The sequence below is a fragment of the Tenrec ecaudatus genome, chromosome 9, assembly GCF_050624435.1.
Source record: "Tenrec ecaudatus isolate mTenEca1 chromosome 9, mTenEca1.hap1, whole genome shotgun sequence".
NCBI classification, from domain to species: Eukaryota; Metazoa; Chordata; class Mammalia; order Afrosoricida; family Tenrecidae; genus Tenrec; species Tenrec ecaudatus.
Genome location: NC_134538.1, coordinates 149,564,888 through 149,578,940, shown reverse-complemented (window position 1 = coordinate 149,578,940; position 14,053 = coordinate 149,564,888). Strand labels below are relative to the sequence as shown.

General features: G+C 53.5%; 1 protein-coding gene across 2 annotated transcripts in view; it reads left to right on the top strand.

Annotated features, from left to right (window-relative positions):
- Positions 1-7,297, top strand: part of CEP41 (centrosomal protein 41) — a 44,900-nt gene extending 37,603 nt beyond the window's left edge. The window contains exons 6-11 of one of the 2 annotated variants that reach the window (XM_075558666.1): positions 291-435; positions 2,384-2,535; positions 2,836-2,903; positions 4,118-4,232; positions 4,886-5,101; positions 5,925-7,297. In XM_075558666.1, coding sequence (XP_075414781.1) covers positions 291-435; positions 2,384-2,535; positions 2,836-2,903; positions 4,118-4,232; positions 4,886-5,101; positions 5,925-6,058 — 830 coding nt within the window. In that variant the 3' untranslated portion in view covers positions 6,059-7,297. The other variant, XM_075558665.1, reaches the window with a different exon arrangement.
- The last annotated feature ends 6,756 nt before the right edge of the window (positions 7,298-14,053 follow it).

The following is a 14,053-nucleotide window of genomic DNA, read 5'->3' as shown; positions in this document are numbered from 1 at the left end:
GACCTGATGGCAGTGGACCTGCCTGTCACCCAAACCATGCCAGTTCCGTTGGTGCCAACGCCTGCATCCCCAGGGGAGCAGAGTAGAACTGCGTTCTGCAGGCTTCGCCAAGGCTGTCTTCCGAGGCGCTTCTGCGTGGGTTCAAACTGCCGGCCTTTCAGCCAGGGGCTGAGTGCTTAACCTTTGTGTACCCACCAGGGACTCCTGGGGCCCCTGGGTTGGGAAATGCCGAATGTGTCCATGCAAGTCCTGGGGCTACATGGGATGATTTCCTCGTTTGTCCCTCTTAGACAACGATTCTGGCACCTCAGACCCTGACGTGGAAAACACGGTGCGGACCAATGGGAAGGGGAGCCCCAGCGAGCAGTCTGCAAGCCCCGTCCAGGTCATCAACAACAGCGGGGCCGGGGATTCCAGCCGCTCCACGCTTCAGAGGTGCCCATGCTTGCTCGGCCCATGACACATGTGTGTGCTCACTGCCTTTTCCATTCCCGTGAATCTAGGAGCCATTTTACCAGCAGCTTAGCTCCAAAGCAGGCCTGACTGCCTCAGCAGCCCCACTGAATCCCTGCCTCCCAAGCCCCTGTGTGTGCACAGCCCCCTCCCCAGCCACACAAGTACTTCCTATAAGGTTGTTAGCAGGAGATTATTCCCATTCTTCTCGGCCTGCCCCACACATGTTTGCTGTTAGTACTTAGTTTTATAGCTATGTTCTTTTGAGCCAAAGAGTGCGGTACCCCCCTCCCCCCTGCCACTTTCAGTCACCCTGTCTAAAGTCAGAGAAGCAGCAGCAGAAGCCGCACGTGGCGCTCGGAGATTGAACAGAGAGCGGGCACAAAGCCTGAAGGCCACCCCCTCACCCTCCACCACCCTGCTTCTGCCATTGGCCTTGACGCTGAAGCTGAAAGAGGCCTGGGCCGCATTGTTTGCACTAAGACAGACTGTTCCACAAATGGTGTCACGTGTAAGGCTGTGCTGATGGTGGGCATGCTCCACGGCCTTTGGTTGACAGACCAATTCTCTGGACAGAGAATGACCGTCGTCCACAGCACTGCCGTTGCTTGCACAGCGAGCTGGGTGGTAAACTCCACACGGCATCCAGAAGTGGGCAGGCCGCCCTGAGGGTGCATTCTCGCCTCCCCTGGCCAACAGAATAGATGCCCTCCCCTAGCACGGGCTCACGGGAGCCTGGTGGCCGAGTGGTTCCGCATTGGGTTGCCAAGTGCAAGATCAGCAGTTGGCAACCAGCAGCAGCTCTGCAGGAGCTTGCTGAGGCTTCCCTAGAGTTACGGTCCCAGAAACCCTGCAGATCACCATGAGTCAGACACCCTGGCCGAGAGAGCCTGGAGCTCCGGGGTTTTCTGACTGAAGCGTGGTGTTTGAGGGCTGCGATGGGAAGACGCTCCCTGCTGCTTATTAAGCTGTGTGTTGACGTGTGTGCTTCAAGATTGGGGTCAGAAAGTATCACCTTCCTCTAATTCAGATGCCTCCCTTCTTGACTTTCTCTTTGTGACACCCTGACGTCTTCCCCATTCATTCGAGTGTCCCCACATTATCTGTCCCATGTTAGTGACATGGTGACCTTAGGGGCAGAACGGAGAGAGTTGTGCGGGCTCACATTCGAATCCCAGCTCCTCCCCTTTCCCTACACTTGGCCAAGAGTGCCACCTAGTCTAAGAGCTGAAGGGCCAGCAGGAGAGCCCGTTTGGTTAGACCACAGACACACGGGACAAAAAGATAGTGTGGTGTTGCCCCCTGAATCTTTTGAAGCCCCTTCCTATCTGAGATAGATTAAAACATCACCTTTCCCTCGGGCCACACAGGACAACACACACATCATCGCCCCTTTCCTGGCCCATCACTTTATGAAGAAGCCCTAGTGGCTCCGTGGTTAGACCCTTGGTTGTGAACTGACAGGTTGGGGGTTCAGGCTCCACCAACAGCAATGTGGGAGAAAGCCCAAGTGATCTCTTCCTGCAAAGAGAATACCTGAAGGGGCCCCTGAGAGGATCACTGAGACGGAATCAACTCAAAGACAATGGGGCTTCTTAGCAACCTTATTCTTCCGCCTCCATCTCTGCTGCTCTCCCTATCCTCAAGACCCCCTGGGTGGGACCGCTGCCCACTCTCTGCCCGTGCCCTCTACCACATGTTCTTCCAAGGCGAGTTTGGGCCTGTGGATTCCCTCTGGGGCCCAGGGAGATAGAAGATCGAATCAGGGATAGGCATCAACACCACCCACCTTCCTTGTTCCTTCCAAGGCTAGTGAGCCTCATCCTCTTGTCCCGACAGAGTGCATCTGACCTTCACGCCCCCCCCCCCACACACACACCCTGCCACCCCCTGGAGGAACTTCTGCCCTGACCCATTTCTTCCTTTTTAGCGTCATCAGCGGTGTTGGGGAGCTGGATCTAGACAAAGCGCCAGTGAAGAAAGCTGAGCCCAACACCAAAGACAGCCCGTATCCAGACTGCCCCTTCCTGCTGCTAGATGTGCGAGATAGAGACTCTTACCAGCAGGGACACATTGTTGGAGGTAAGAGAGAAGGCCCCATGCACACACTTCCTCGGCCAGCAGAGCCCGCTCTGAGAGAGACTGGCAAGGTCCCGGGGGAGCAGGGACCCCACGCTAAAGTGGGGGGCAGCGTCACTATCTCTCAAAGAAGTACTTTGATTTATGGTTTAATGTTCTTGAAATTGGCTCCATTGAACTCTCATTCAGATCCCTCAGCTCCAAGTTAGATCTTTAAGCTGCTGGGAATGGGGTCCGGTTGACTCCAGGAGGAAGCTACCCATGCCTTCAGTTCTCACACCCCCCCCCCAATCTTTTCTGCAGCCTACAGCTACCCGATTGCCACGCTGTCCAGAACAATGAACCCTTACTCTAGCGACATCCTCGAGTACGTATCCTTTGTGGCCCCGTCTGAGAGCTGAGAGACCCAGTCAGGAAAGAGGCCCCTGGGAAGCCACCTGGGTTGCAAGCCTTTGTTGTGAATCAGCTGCAAGGAGCTGTGCGTGTGGGTGCTTGGTGGTTGCTGGGAATTCCAGTCCAATAGAAGCGGGCGCTTCCAAACCTCGGACCCTGATGTGGGATTCATAGAGGGTCCATCCCAAGGGTGCTTTGTTTTTTACCTAGAAAACTTTCCCATGGAAAACGTTTTAAGAAGTCGGTCATTTTCCTCCTTCTTCTTTTAATTAGATTTTTTTCCTTTTTGAAAATTGTAATTACACCCCGCCCCACCCCCAGCTTATAAAAAAGCATATGGATGGAAAACCATTTCACTATTGTAAGATATTTATTAAAGGGGGGTCAGACTCCCTTTGAGCCTCCCGATGAAGCACCAGGTCCCGTGACATGGCAGGGCTTCATCCCAGACGGGTGTGTTTCCTAACAAAGTTGGAATAACTTCCTGTTGTTGTTGTTGCTTTCATCTATATTGTGTGTACCTCCCCCACTAAGTCAAGATCTCGGGCCCTCTATTTTTGAAACAAGAGTCTGTCTCATCTTCAGATTTACTGTTTGCCAACCCATTCCTCTATTGAACTTGGCGTGGTTTCCTCCTCCTTCCCCCTCCTCCCCCTGCCCCCAGTATTTGTAAATAAGAAGGATTCCTGGTGGTGGAGTGATTACGAGTTGGGCTGCCAACCGTAAGGTCAGCAGTTTGAAACCAACCAGCCACTCCCATGGTTACAGTCTCGGACACGCCCTGGCAGTGCTTCCCCGTCCTTTGGGGTTGCCGTGAATGGCAGTGCGCTTGGCTTGGTTCGGTATGACTCACAACGCTGCAGTGAACACCTTCCCTGGGCATGGGGGTTTTTCTTCTTTCCCATCTGTAACGGGTTGTTATAGCAGGTAGTCACTTCCCGGCGTGATCAGGAGAAAAGAACACAAGGGCAGAGGACATCACTTAGCTAGTGCTGCCTTGGACCAGAGCGATGTGAGTCTGCAAAGCAAAGACGACCAAGACCGGAAACCACCCGACGGCTGCGGGCCTGGTGGCAGTGAGCACAGTCACACGGCGTCTCCAATCCCAGCCTTCATTTCAGGGGGTTTCCTATGGGCCAGGAGGGAGCCTGCTCAGCTCAGTGCTGTGGAACCTTAACCCACTGACCCTTAGAAAAACGCCCACGGCAAAATCATCATCTTGTACGATGACGACGAGAGGGTGGCCAGCCAGGCGGCCACCACCATGTGCGAGCGGGGCTTCGAGAACCTCTTCATGCTCTCCGGGGGTAAGCCAGCTTTGATTCTTCCTGGGACATCACTGGCAGGAGTCGGGTCTCCCATCCCTCCCAGCCCACCCACATTTTCCTTTCAGCTCTCTTTAATGTTCTGGGACGTGAGAAAGGCCAAATGGCCCAGAAGGACCAGGAGTCCAGAAAGACATCCGTTCGGTCTGTGGGTGCATTGCCAAACTCTGGAACCACATGAGCTGCTTTGTGAGAAAACCTTAACGGGGGAGGTTTAGGCAGAAGGGTTGTGTGGCATGCTTCCGAAACCAGACTCCCTGTCCTGGACTCAGTGCCGACTTGTGGTAGCCTCATGCAGGTTTCCAGACAGTGACTGGGGACGGGAGCAGAAAGCCCAGTTTTTATTCTTCAGAGCCGCTGGTGGTTTTGAACTGCCGACCATGAGGATCGCAGTCCAAAGTGTAACCACCACACCACCAGGGCTCCCTCTTAGAATCCCACCTATCCACTGACATGTTCTGGTTCAGCTTGCTTCATGGTGAAAGTGTCCGGGCCCTAGATTGCTGGCCTCTACTTACTGACCAGAACTCAGGAGAAACACTGACTCCCCCGGCCCCCGGTCCAGATTTTGGCTTCGCTCTACCACGTTTAATGCTGATTTCCCCGCCCCCGCCCCCTTGATGTTTTACACCTAGGTCTAAAAGTCTTAGCTCAGAAGTTCCCGGAAGGCCTGATCACTGGTTCCCTTCCAGCATCCTGCCAACAGGCCCCTCCTCCTGGTTCTGCCCGGAAGCGATCCAGCCCCAAAGTGCCCCCCTCACCAGCTGAGAATAAGTGGAGATTTACCCCAGAGGACTTAAAAAAGATAGAAGATTACCTGGAAGAGGATCAAAACCCTGCAGAAAATCCTGGTAAGATATTTTGACCTTTGGATAGATTGTTTCCTGCGGAGCTTGGGTGTGTCGGCTGTGACTGCCGCCTCATCCCATCATGGGGAAAGCCTGATCTCTTCTGATATGTTCAGAGTCTTGGTGAGTGAGAGAATGAGAGAGAAGCCTTGCTCCGAGGGCCAAGGTGAAGTGATCTCAACTAGTCTAAGCATTGAGCATAAACGTAGAAAGAGAAGACAGTCAATAGGTACGAGGGGCTCCGTAAGGCTGGAGGGAAAAATCCTGGTGTCTTTTCGCTCCATTTTACCTTGAACTGCTTGCTACCTGCTCTGTACGTGCCTCAGGCCCCGTGGAGAAGTTAAGCCCCGGGCACCGGGCACTTTCCTGCAAAGTCGGTTTCCACCAGCTGCCTCTGAGCACACGTAAGCCACTTGGCAAGGCACCGGTGGTCTGCCTTCCAACCTGACCCCACACCGGACTTTCTCTCCCCTTCCCCTAACCATCTCTCGTCATTATCCTTCTGTCAGGAAAGGAAGGAAGGAAGGAAGACGGGCCAGGTCGGCTGCAGATAAACCGAGAGGAAAAAACAAGCTCTCCAGGCCTCCTCTCCCTGCCCCCGTTCCCACCCCTCCTGTGGATGTCAAGGCTGGGGTCTAGGTCACCGTGAGCTGGAAGGAGATGCTGAATAGGACTTCATTAGCTGACAAGTGGCATGGCAGTAGAAGACTTCATTAGCCTAAGAGAGTACTTGGCAGATGGCGCCTGGAGCGTCCCTGCAGCTCTTCCCCTTGCTCGCTCGCACGCTCTCTCTCTCTTTCTCTTTCTCTCTCTCTCTCTCCCGCAGGCCGGCTGAGCCACGCCAACTCCACCGCCGCCAGAGATGCCAAGGGTGGAAGAGACTCCAAGGCTCTGGCCACCGGCACCCCCAACTCCCGCTCCCTGAGCAGCGTCCCCCCACAGGGCAAGCCCTGGAAGTAAAGACTCCACCTCTCTCAGTCAAATAACCGTCTCCCTCCTTTTGGAACCCCTGAGCACTCCCCAAGTGGGCCATGGTGAGAAGCCGCTCGGAGGAGAGGCTGGGCACACCCCATGCACCAGGCCCTCTGCCCCTTTCCTGCCTCCACCTCCAACGTCTACGGGGAAGGATCTCAACTGGTCACCAGCAGACCCAGAGGCCTGGCGGGCTCAGATGCTCCTGTCTCTGGAACTGGACGGGGCTGGGACGACGTGACGCCTACTCTTTCTAGGCTTCGTGTGGTTTCCTGGGTGGCCCAGTGAGTCTGGCCTGTACGACGCTCTTCTGTACCAGCCAGTTATTTCTGCTGGTGCACAGCACCCCTCTCAGTGTCTGGGTTTTCAAGGGGAGCCCCAAACAGGCAACAGACACAGATGCCAGCCGGCTCTGTGGCACCAAGGCCTAGCGGCCCGTGACCTTCTCTCCCAGCACTCACTCTCTCTGTGACTGTGGGCCAGCTCCTCCCTCCTCACTAGTGTTCTCCTGAGTCAGCCCACAGTGTGCCCAGCTGTCCCCACACGGGGGACCAGGGGGTCCTCCAGGGAGCATTGTACCAGGGTCCCAACCCACCGGGCCTCCATCCTCCTCAGAGGCGGGTTGACCAGTTGTAAATCCCCATGGCCCAGCTCGACCCTGTCAGCCCAGGCAGAGACAGTGGCCGTTCACAAACGTCTGCTCGGTTCAGTGGGCATTGCAGATGAGAGCCGACCAGGATTCTCTGTCAGAGCCGACAGCCCCTTAGGCCCTCACTTAAAAGTACAGTATTAGTCTAATTGAGTAATTAGTGCAATTTTCTGCTTGCTTTTCATGCTCACGACTGAGCTGTGATTAGGCGGTTGTGATTGTAGATTCTGGTTCAGGCCGGAATTTTGAATCAGCATTAATTGAATTGCTGGGTGACTGACATTCGTTCCATCTAATTGGGGGAACAAAAGACCGCAGGTAAGGACGACCGAGGGAGTGGGGAATCCTGCGGAAAAGGGAACGAGCCTTGTTAATTTTTATGGTCTGCGATCTGGGGCTGCGATAAGGGACTGAGGAATAAATTGTCCCCTTTGTCATGGCAACCAGCTTCTGAAAAGCCACCTGAAAATTGCCTGCTCTTAGGTGGTTCCTGCTGCTGAGTAAGATTTGCCTTAATGGGACTATTTTCTCCACACTGCAGCGGGGGAGGGGGCCACCACAGTATTTCGGAGGTGGGGGCGGGGGCGGGTAGTGGAGTGTGTGGAGGGGGAGGGGGTTGTGTTCCTTAGCGAAACAGAGGCAGTCAATATCTCATAGAGACCGGTGGGAAGAAACACTCATCCGAGCAGCCCGCTTCTGTGGTGGGCTGTGTCCTTCCCTCTTGATTTTGGGAGCGCCGCATTTTCCGAAGCTTTGGAAACCACACAGGCCGGAGACGTTCAGGAGTCAAGCCGTGCCCAACTTTCCCCCAAGATCCATGAATCTTGTATAAAATCCAGCCAACGTATACACACCGCTTTCGAGAGGAGCCTGTCACGCCTCTTCCCCCGACCCCTCCCAAATGTACGGCCTGAGAGCCTGGCCCAGCCTCTGGAGATTGCCACAAGTACAGCCCAGCTCGGAAATGCAGACGCTCTCCCCCTGCCTTCCCCACTAAGAGACCCTTCTCAGCCATGGTTTTTTGGGGTATTGGCCTTTTTGGACACAGAGGCATTTTTAAGAACTGCCTGATTGTTTTCCCTCTGTAACACAATTCTGGTTTTGCCATTTTAAAGTGGATCATGTGGGAGCGTGGGCCTCCCCCCGCACCCAGCTGCAGTGTGAAAGCAAAGGGCCGGTCCTCTGCTGGGTTCCCCTCTCCAGACAACTCTAGAACCCTGCCGGCCTTGCCACCCAGCCCCCTCCAGCACTGGGCAGAGTGCAGGCATTTCCACGTCCCTTGGCAGGAGCACCCGGCCTTGCTGGTGAGCATTTCTGAAGAACCACCCCACAGCAGGCCTGTCCCGCACCCCACAGCAGGCCTGTCCCGGACCCCGCGCGCCGATGGGGACATGTTGCCAGCAGGCATCTTTTGCACATGCTCGGGGGGTGTGGGGGGGCCGGGTGGGGTTGCTTCTCCCATTTGAGTTCACCAGCATCTTCCTTAGATCCGTGGATGTGTTGCTCAACCGATGAGTGATACCTTGTGCGATGACAAAGGTAGAAGATTAAAGCTTGTGGTTGTGAATGTGTTGTGTGCTCCCTCGCGCTGAAACCTTGCCCCATGCCCCCTCCGTCTCCCTCCCCGCCGAGAGGACTGGGGGCCAGGGCCAGCGGGTGGAGGGTGGCACGTGAGGCTGAAGTGACTGGGAAAGGCGCCGTGAGCTCGCTGTCCCCTCCGGGAAAGGATATGCTCATTCTAGAAGTGGATCCGGAAGTACTCCATGAGGGAGGAGGGCCTCCCCCCGACAGAAGACCTGACGTCCTCTGTGCCTGGGCACCATAACCAGACCACACCACAGCCTCTGGTCAGTGTTTCGGGGGTCGGCGAGCAGCCCCTGCCTGCAAACCTGTGACACATACCCCCCAACCCCTGGATGGAAGGGGCTTGACCGAAACACAGCTCCGGCTCTAGCTGCTCGAGTGAAGGAGCAGCTTTTAACCCAGAAGGGGCATGTATTGAAGCGGGGAAAGGAAGGAGGCAGGCGCCCACTTACTGTTCGATAGCACAAGGCCTTCTCGGCTGCAATCTGCACAATGATTCAAATGACCGAAAAGTGATTGGACTTTTGACCGTTGCTTAAAATTCTTTTTTCTTTAATATATATTTTTTAATGAAACAACCAGCACCATCAAGTCAGAATTCAGAGAGAACAAGTCGTGTCCATTCGTTGCTTAGGGGCCCCCCTACCCCCTGTGCTGCAATTTAGATGATACAAAAATTCTCAAGACTTGAGGGTGTTCATGAAGCCAACAGAATAAAACAAAAGCCTTTTCTCGTGTTCCTTTGTGGAGAATATGTAAAGTCAGACCCTGGGCTGAGGAGAATCATGTCGGGTACCATCCCTGGGCTGGCGTCGTTCTGTCAGGAGTGCCGTGTACCTCATCTGGCTTTCCTGGGGCATGTCCACGCTGCCAGCCCTCCGTGCCCCTTCTGGCTCTGCACACCACTGTCATTACGAGCGAACCTTTCTCTGCCCACTTCCAGAAAGGTCCCACTACCGTCGTGCATTTAGTTCCACACACACCCCCTCCGGCCCTCCATGCCGTTCTTTCAAAGACTTAACTCCCTGAACACAACCCCGCTCCCCGCCCCAAGAAGCACGGGAAACGTGGATTCTAATTCATCAGTGTAATTGCGTGGGCATGTCAAGAGTGTATATGCCATTCAATTAATTTTTTAATCAGCAAATTTGTTCTTCATACAAAAAGCAATCAATAAGGCATGCGGTGCTTCCAGGGTAGCTTTGAATGGCGGTGCCTCCCTCGGACTGCGGTCATTGTGGGAATGATTATCGTGGGGTCCCAAACTCGATGCAGAGGCCAGCAGGTGCATTAAGTATGTACTGGGGGGGTGGGATTTGTCATCCTCGAATCCTGGCTGAACAGTTGGTACCAGGAACATGTGTTCACAAAACGACATTTGTCACACGGCGAGCCCTTTGCAGTGGCCCTCGCCCACGCTGGGCCTCTCTGTTCCCAATCCAGGAGCAAATTCCCTTCGTCTCTGCTACCTCTCCGTGCTCAGGTCCAACAGCGGCCAGGAGGGCCATGCTGTGGGCTGTTGGCTGAATTTCTTAGAGGATGTAAATGCACCTCCAACTTGGAATCATTTGGCCTCTAAGCTCCCAGGGGGTGGAAGCCATCGACCCCATCCCAGGCGCCTTGTGAGGAAAGGGGCTGAACCAGGACTTAGTGGCTCATTCACTGAGGTTGACGGCCAGCATGGGAGCCCATTGTGGTTCCCGCTCTCAGGGTGGGGGAGGGCAGGAGAGCTCGCTCTTTGTCCCCTGCTCCTGTGGTGGGGCGTTCCCAACCCCAGGAGCTGGGGGTCACCCTCCAAGGCATCCCAAGATCTGCCAGGGAGCTATTCTCAGCCTGCAGTCGTGCCCTTGAGTACCTCAGTGAGTACAGGTGCCCCCACCACCTCCACCTCCACCTGATGGTGGGGTACTGCCCGGCCCGGATTCTTGAAGAGTCCCAGGCAGTCACCAGGAGCAAGTGTGTGTGGGAGCAGCATAGACTGCTGGACGGCGTCTTGGGGGGGTCGGGAGGTTGGGGAGTGTCGTTATCACGAGCTGTATGTAACGTTGACTCCAGCGAGCCTATGAGGTGGGCACCGCCCTCCGCCATTTCCAGAGGGGGGAACTATGGCCCGTGTAGAAATGAGGCAGCTGGCCCCGCCTTGTGGCTGTGGCGCCAGCTCTCCCCACCCGCGCCTGCCCTCGTCGCCCCCTCGGGGTGGGCACAGCCGTGCTTTCGGTCGGTGATGCCTCCAGCCAGGGAACAAAAACAAAGCTCCCTGGACGGTCGGCTCCCCTTCCCCACTTAGCACCGGGGTCCATGAAGAGTGCTCCCTTCGGCCAGCACGAAAGAGACCGTCAGCTCGGGGATTGGAACACCTATCGCTGGGCATGGGGACTGACTGCCATGGTCGCCTGGGTTCCTGAGGCCTGCCCTGTGCACGGGCATCCAATGAGCGAGAGTTACAAACTTTTAACTAGAACCGAGGAGAAAGCGAGGCTCCGACCCATGCACTCAATGAACCATGTTGATATGATTTGTGTCTGAGCCCTAATTTCCTGTGCGGCGATGTTTCTGATTTAGGCTGAAACATAAATTGTGTGAATTGGCTGCGGCCACAGGCCCGGCCTTTCCTGGGAGGAAACAACCGTGCTCTGAGCGTTGGCCCATGTTCGCGGAGGCCAAATTCCCTCCCCATGGAACTGTAGCTGGACTTCGTTACTGAGGTTGAGCTGAAGGCTTCATTTGCTCGGAGTTTGGCAATATCGGTAGTTGGTCTCTGGGGCCGCTCGAGGATGCTCACAGTTTGAATTGCTAACTGAATGCAGCTCGTGAGAACTTTGGGGAGAATCGGTTTACCCTCAGGGTTTTGGAGTGGGCGGGCATTCTCGCCTTGCTCTTCCGTGGCCTGGCAAATTTGGATGTTGTGCTTGGCCACAGCAGTTGCCACCAAGTGGCGTAGAGCGGGGCCTTGGGCAGTCACAGGCTGTTTCCGTAGTCCTCGGAGCACGAGGCCCCTGCAGCTTCACATCCACCTGGTCCCACATCCCCTTGTATAAAGCAATGGCCAGGGTGACCAACAGCCCTGCCCTGGGTCAGGTATGGGACTCAATGACATTTCAGTTTTAACTTGGGACCCAAGCCAGAAAGCTAGACACTCGAGCTCTGATTGTGAGCTCCAGAGGCCACCCCAAGGATTGTCTTCACAGGTCACCAATGGCCCACTGGTCACCGGAGAACCACATGGGACAGATCTAAGGGGAAAAAAATTAAAGAAATCTCTTTATAAGTAAAGATTTATCTCAAGAGAAAACCCGGATAACAGGCTTTGGCACAATCAATTCCCAAGACAGCTTTGAATTGAGTTTTCACCCGAACGACAGCAGAGAAGTAGCCCCCGCACGGGGATGTGAGTAGCTCCTACCAAGGGCCCCCAGCTCTCTCTGGGGTTGGTTCTTCTGAAGATCAAACGAACTGCGTCCTTCCGGAGGAAGCCTGCCTAGAAGGAATGCGTGTGGACACATCATCAAAGAGGGTCTGGGCCATCACGGCCATGGAAGTGCTGGGTGTTGCTCCTAAGTTGCTGTTAGGTAACTTCATATCAAACAGCCCAGATAACACCCCAGTGGCGCTGGCAGGTAAGCATTGGACTGCCAACTACAAGGTTTGCAGTTCATAGCCACCAACCACCCTGGGGGAGAAAGAGGAGGCTGTCAGCTTCCATAAAGACCTCGAGCCACGGAAACCCTATGTTGGGTCCCTGTGAGTTGCAATTGACTTGGTGGCAGTGGGTTTGGTTGTATTTGAAATACAAGTTAAGTTGGTTTTTGTTTTTCTGATCATGGAAGTGGTACTGAAGGCTTACTGTTAAATTTTAAAAAGACAAGAAAAACAACCCCAAGATAATATAAAGAGACCTACTGTGGGCCAAGGGAACCACAGTTCTTATTTGGGAGTGTATGTTTCCAGGGAGAGAGAGAAAAACTCAAATTCAGACTCAACACGCTATTAGTAGCCAGCTTCAAAAGCAGCAACTGTTTTGAGGTGGAAGGCAAGTACCATCAAATCTGTGCATCGGAAGTGAACGCAGGGGCTTTTAGTGACTGGCAGAGTTGAGGAAGGATGACCACCAGCCGGCTTGAGAACAATCCCAACACACAGGCAACTTCTTCCACTCAGTGCATTGTGACCATTGTCCCAGGCCAGCACCGACGGAAACAGCGTCATGATAGTCCGTTGTGTGGCGCTGTCCTGCTCTACCTGTTATGCTGGTGCGCCAGATGTTGGGCGGGACTTCCTCGGCTCGGGAACCCGTGGGGCAGTTCTACCCTGGCCTGTAGGGCCGCTGTGGGTCGGAATGGACTTGACAGAGCTGAGGTTGGTTTGGGGATCCCGGTGTGTAGTTAGTTTCTTTCCTTCCTTACCAATACAAAACAATCTTGTTAAGTCTGCATTTTTTTAACATGTTCAAATATGGCTACACAATAAATTCCTGCTTGCGAATGTTCTGGATCAAAGAAGCCACGGGGTGAGGTCCAGGTGGGCCTTTAAAAATCTCATTTTTGAAATGAAAATTGGCTTTAAAAATTATGGAACTTTTCCCACACACTCTTTAGAGTCATGTACATGTAAAAGGCTGACTTATCTGCCAAACTGCCTGCCAGCAGGTGCTAAGTTCAGCCTGCACCAGCAGGGTCTGGAAATGCCAGCTCACACCCTTGATAAGGCCATGCCATGCATCTTTTCAGCCTGCTAATCTGACGGGAGAGAAGTGCTTCGTTTGCTTCCCTTTAAGAAGAAATCGGTATCTTTTCCTCCGTTGCTGGCTTTGTGCATGTGCCTGCTTCTCCTGTTGAGATATTGGGTCCTTTTTAAAATGTCCTTTATTTATCATTGCTCTCCCCCACCACCACCCCATGAGGTCATTCATGCTTTTTCTAGACAAAGGAACTTCCAAAACCCCATTGGAAAATGTGGTGGAAAGAGACAATTTCCCCACCAGCTTTTTGAAGCCCCCTCACGTCTGTCGATACTGAGCAGAATTACTGTTGGTCTTTTAGTTTTATGTCTTCATTTCTAAATTAAAGAATTTCTACCCAAAAATGAGTAAAAACTCATAGCTGCAAAGAAAATGCAAACCCTTCCTATACCTGAAAATATCAACAGTGATAAAAATACCAAGGACACCCGTGTCACCACATAACAAGCATTTGCGAAAGGCCTCCTATGTGCATCACAGGGTTACATGTTGGGCTGCGATACACACGGTCAGCAGTTTGAAACCACCAGCTGACCCCCGGGAGAATGACGGCTTTCTACTCCCGCAAAGAGTCTGTCTCGGAAACTCACAGGGGCAGTTCTACCCTGTCCTAGTAGGCAGTCGTGACTTAATATCTGGTTCACTGGCTTAATGCTTCTGTTAAGTATAAAAAATTTAGATAATGAAAGTTTTACTACTTCATACAGTTTAAGTTAATACCTAAATAAGAACAATAAAAGGTCCACAAAGCTAGATAAGTTTTAAAATACTAATGAAGAAATATTAAATAAGAACTGACCAAAAAACAATACAACTGTCATTTAAGATATTTCCATATCGCTTCTTGATTGGCATCCTCCCTTGAAATACTCTCCACTTTCAGTTAAGCATCAGCGCGGGGTCATCTATCCGCAACCAGCTTTCCACTGTCGGAATAAGAGCCATTTCCGTAGACTTAGTGGTCGCCAATTCGACAATAGCGACTGTGTGTGGCATATTAGAAACAGGCCAC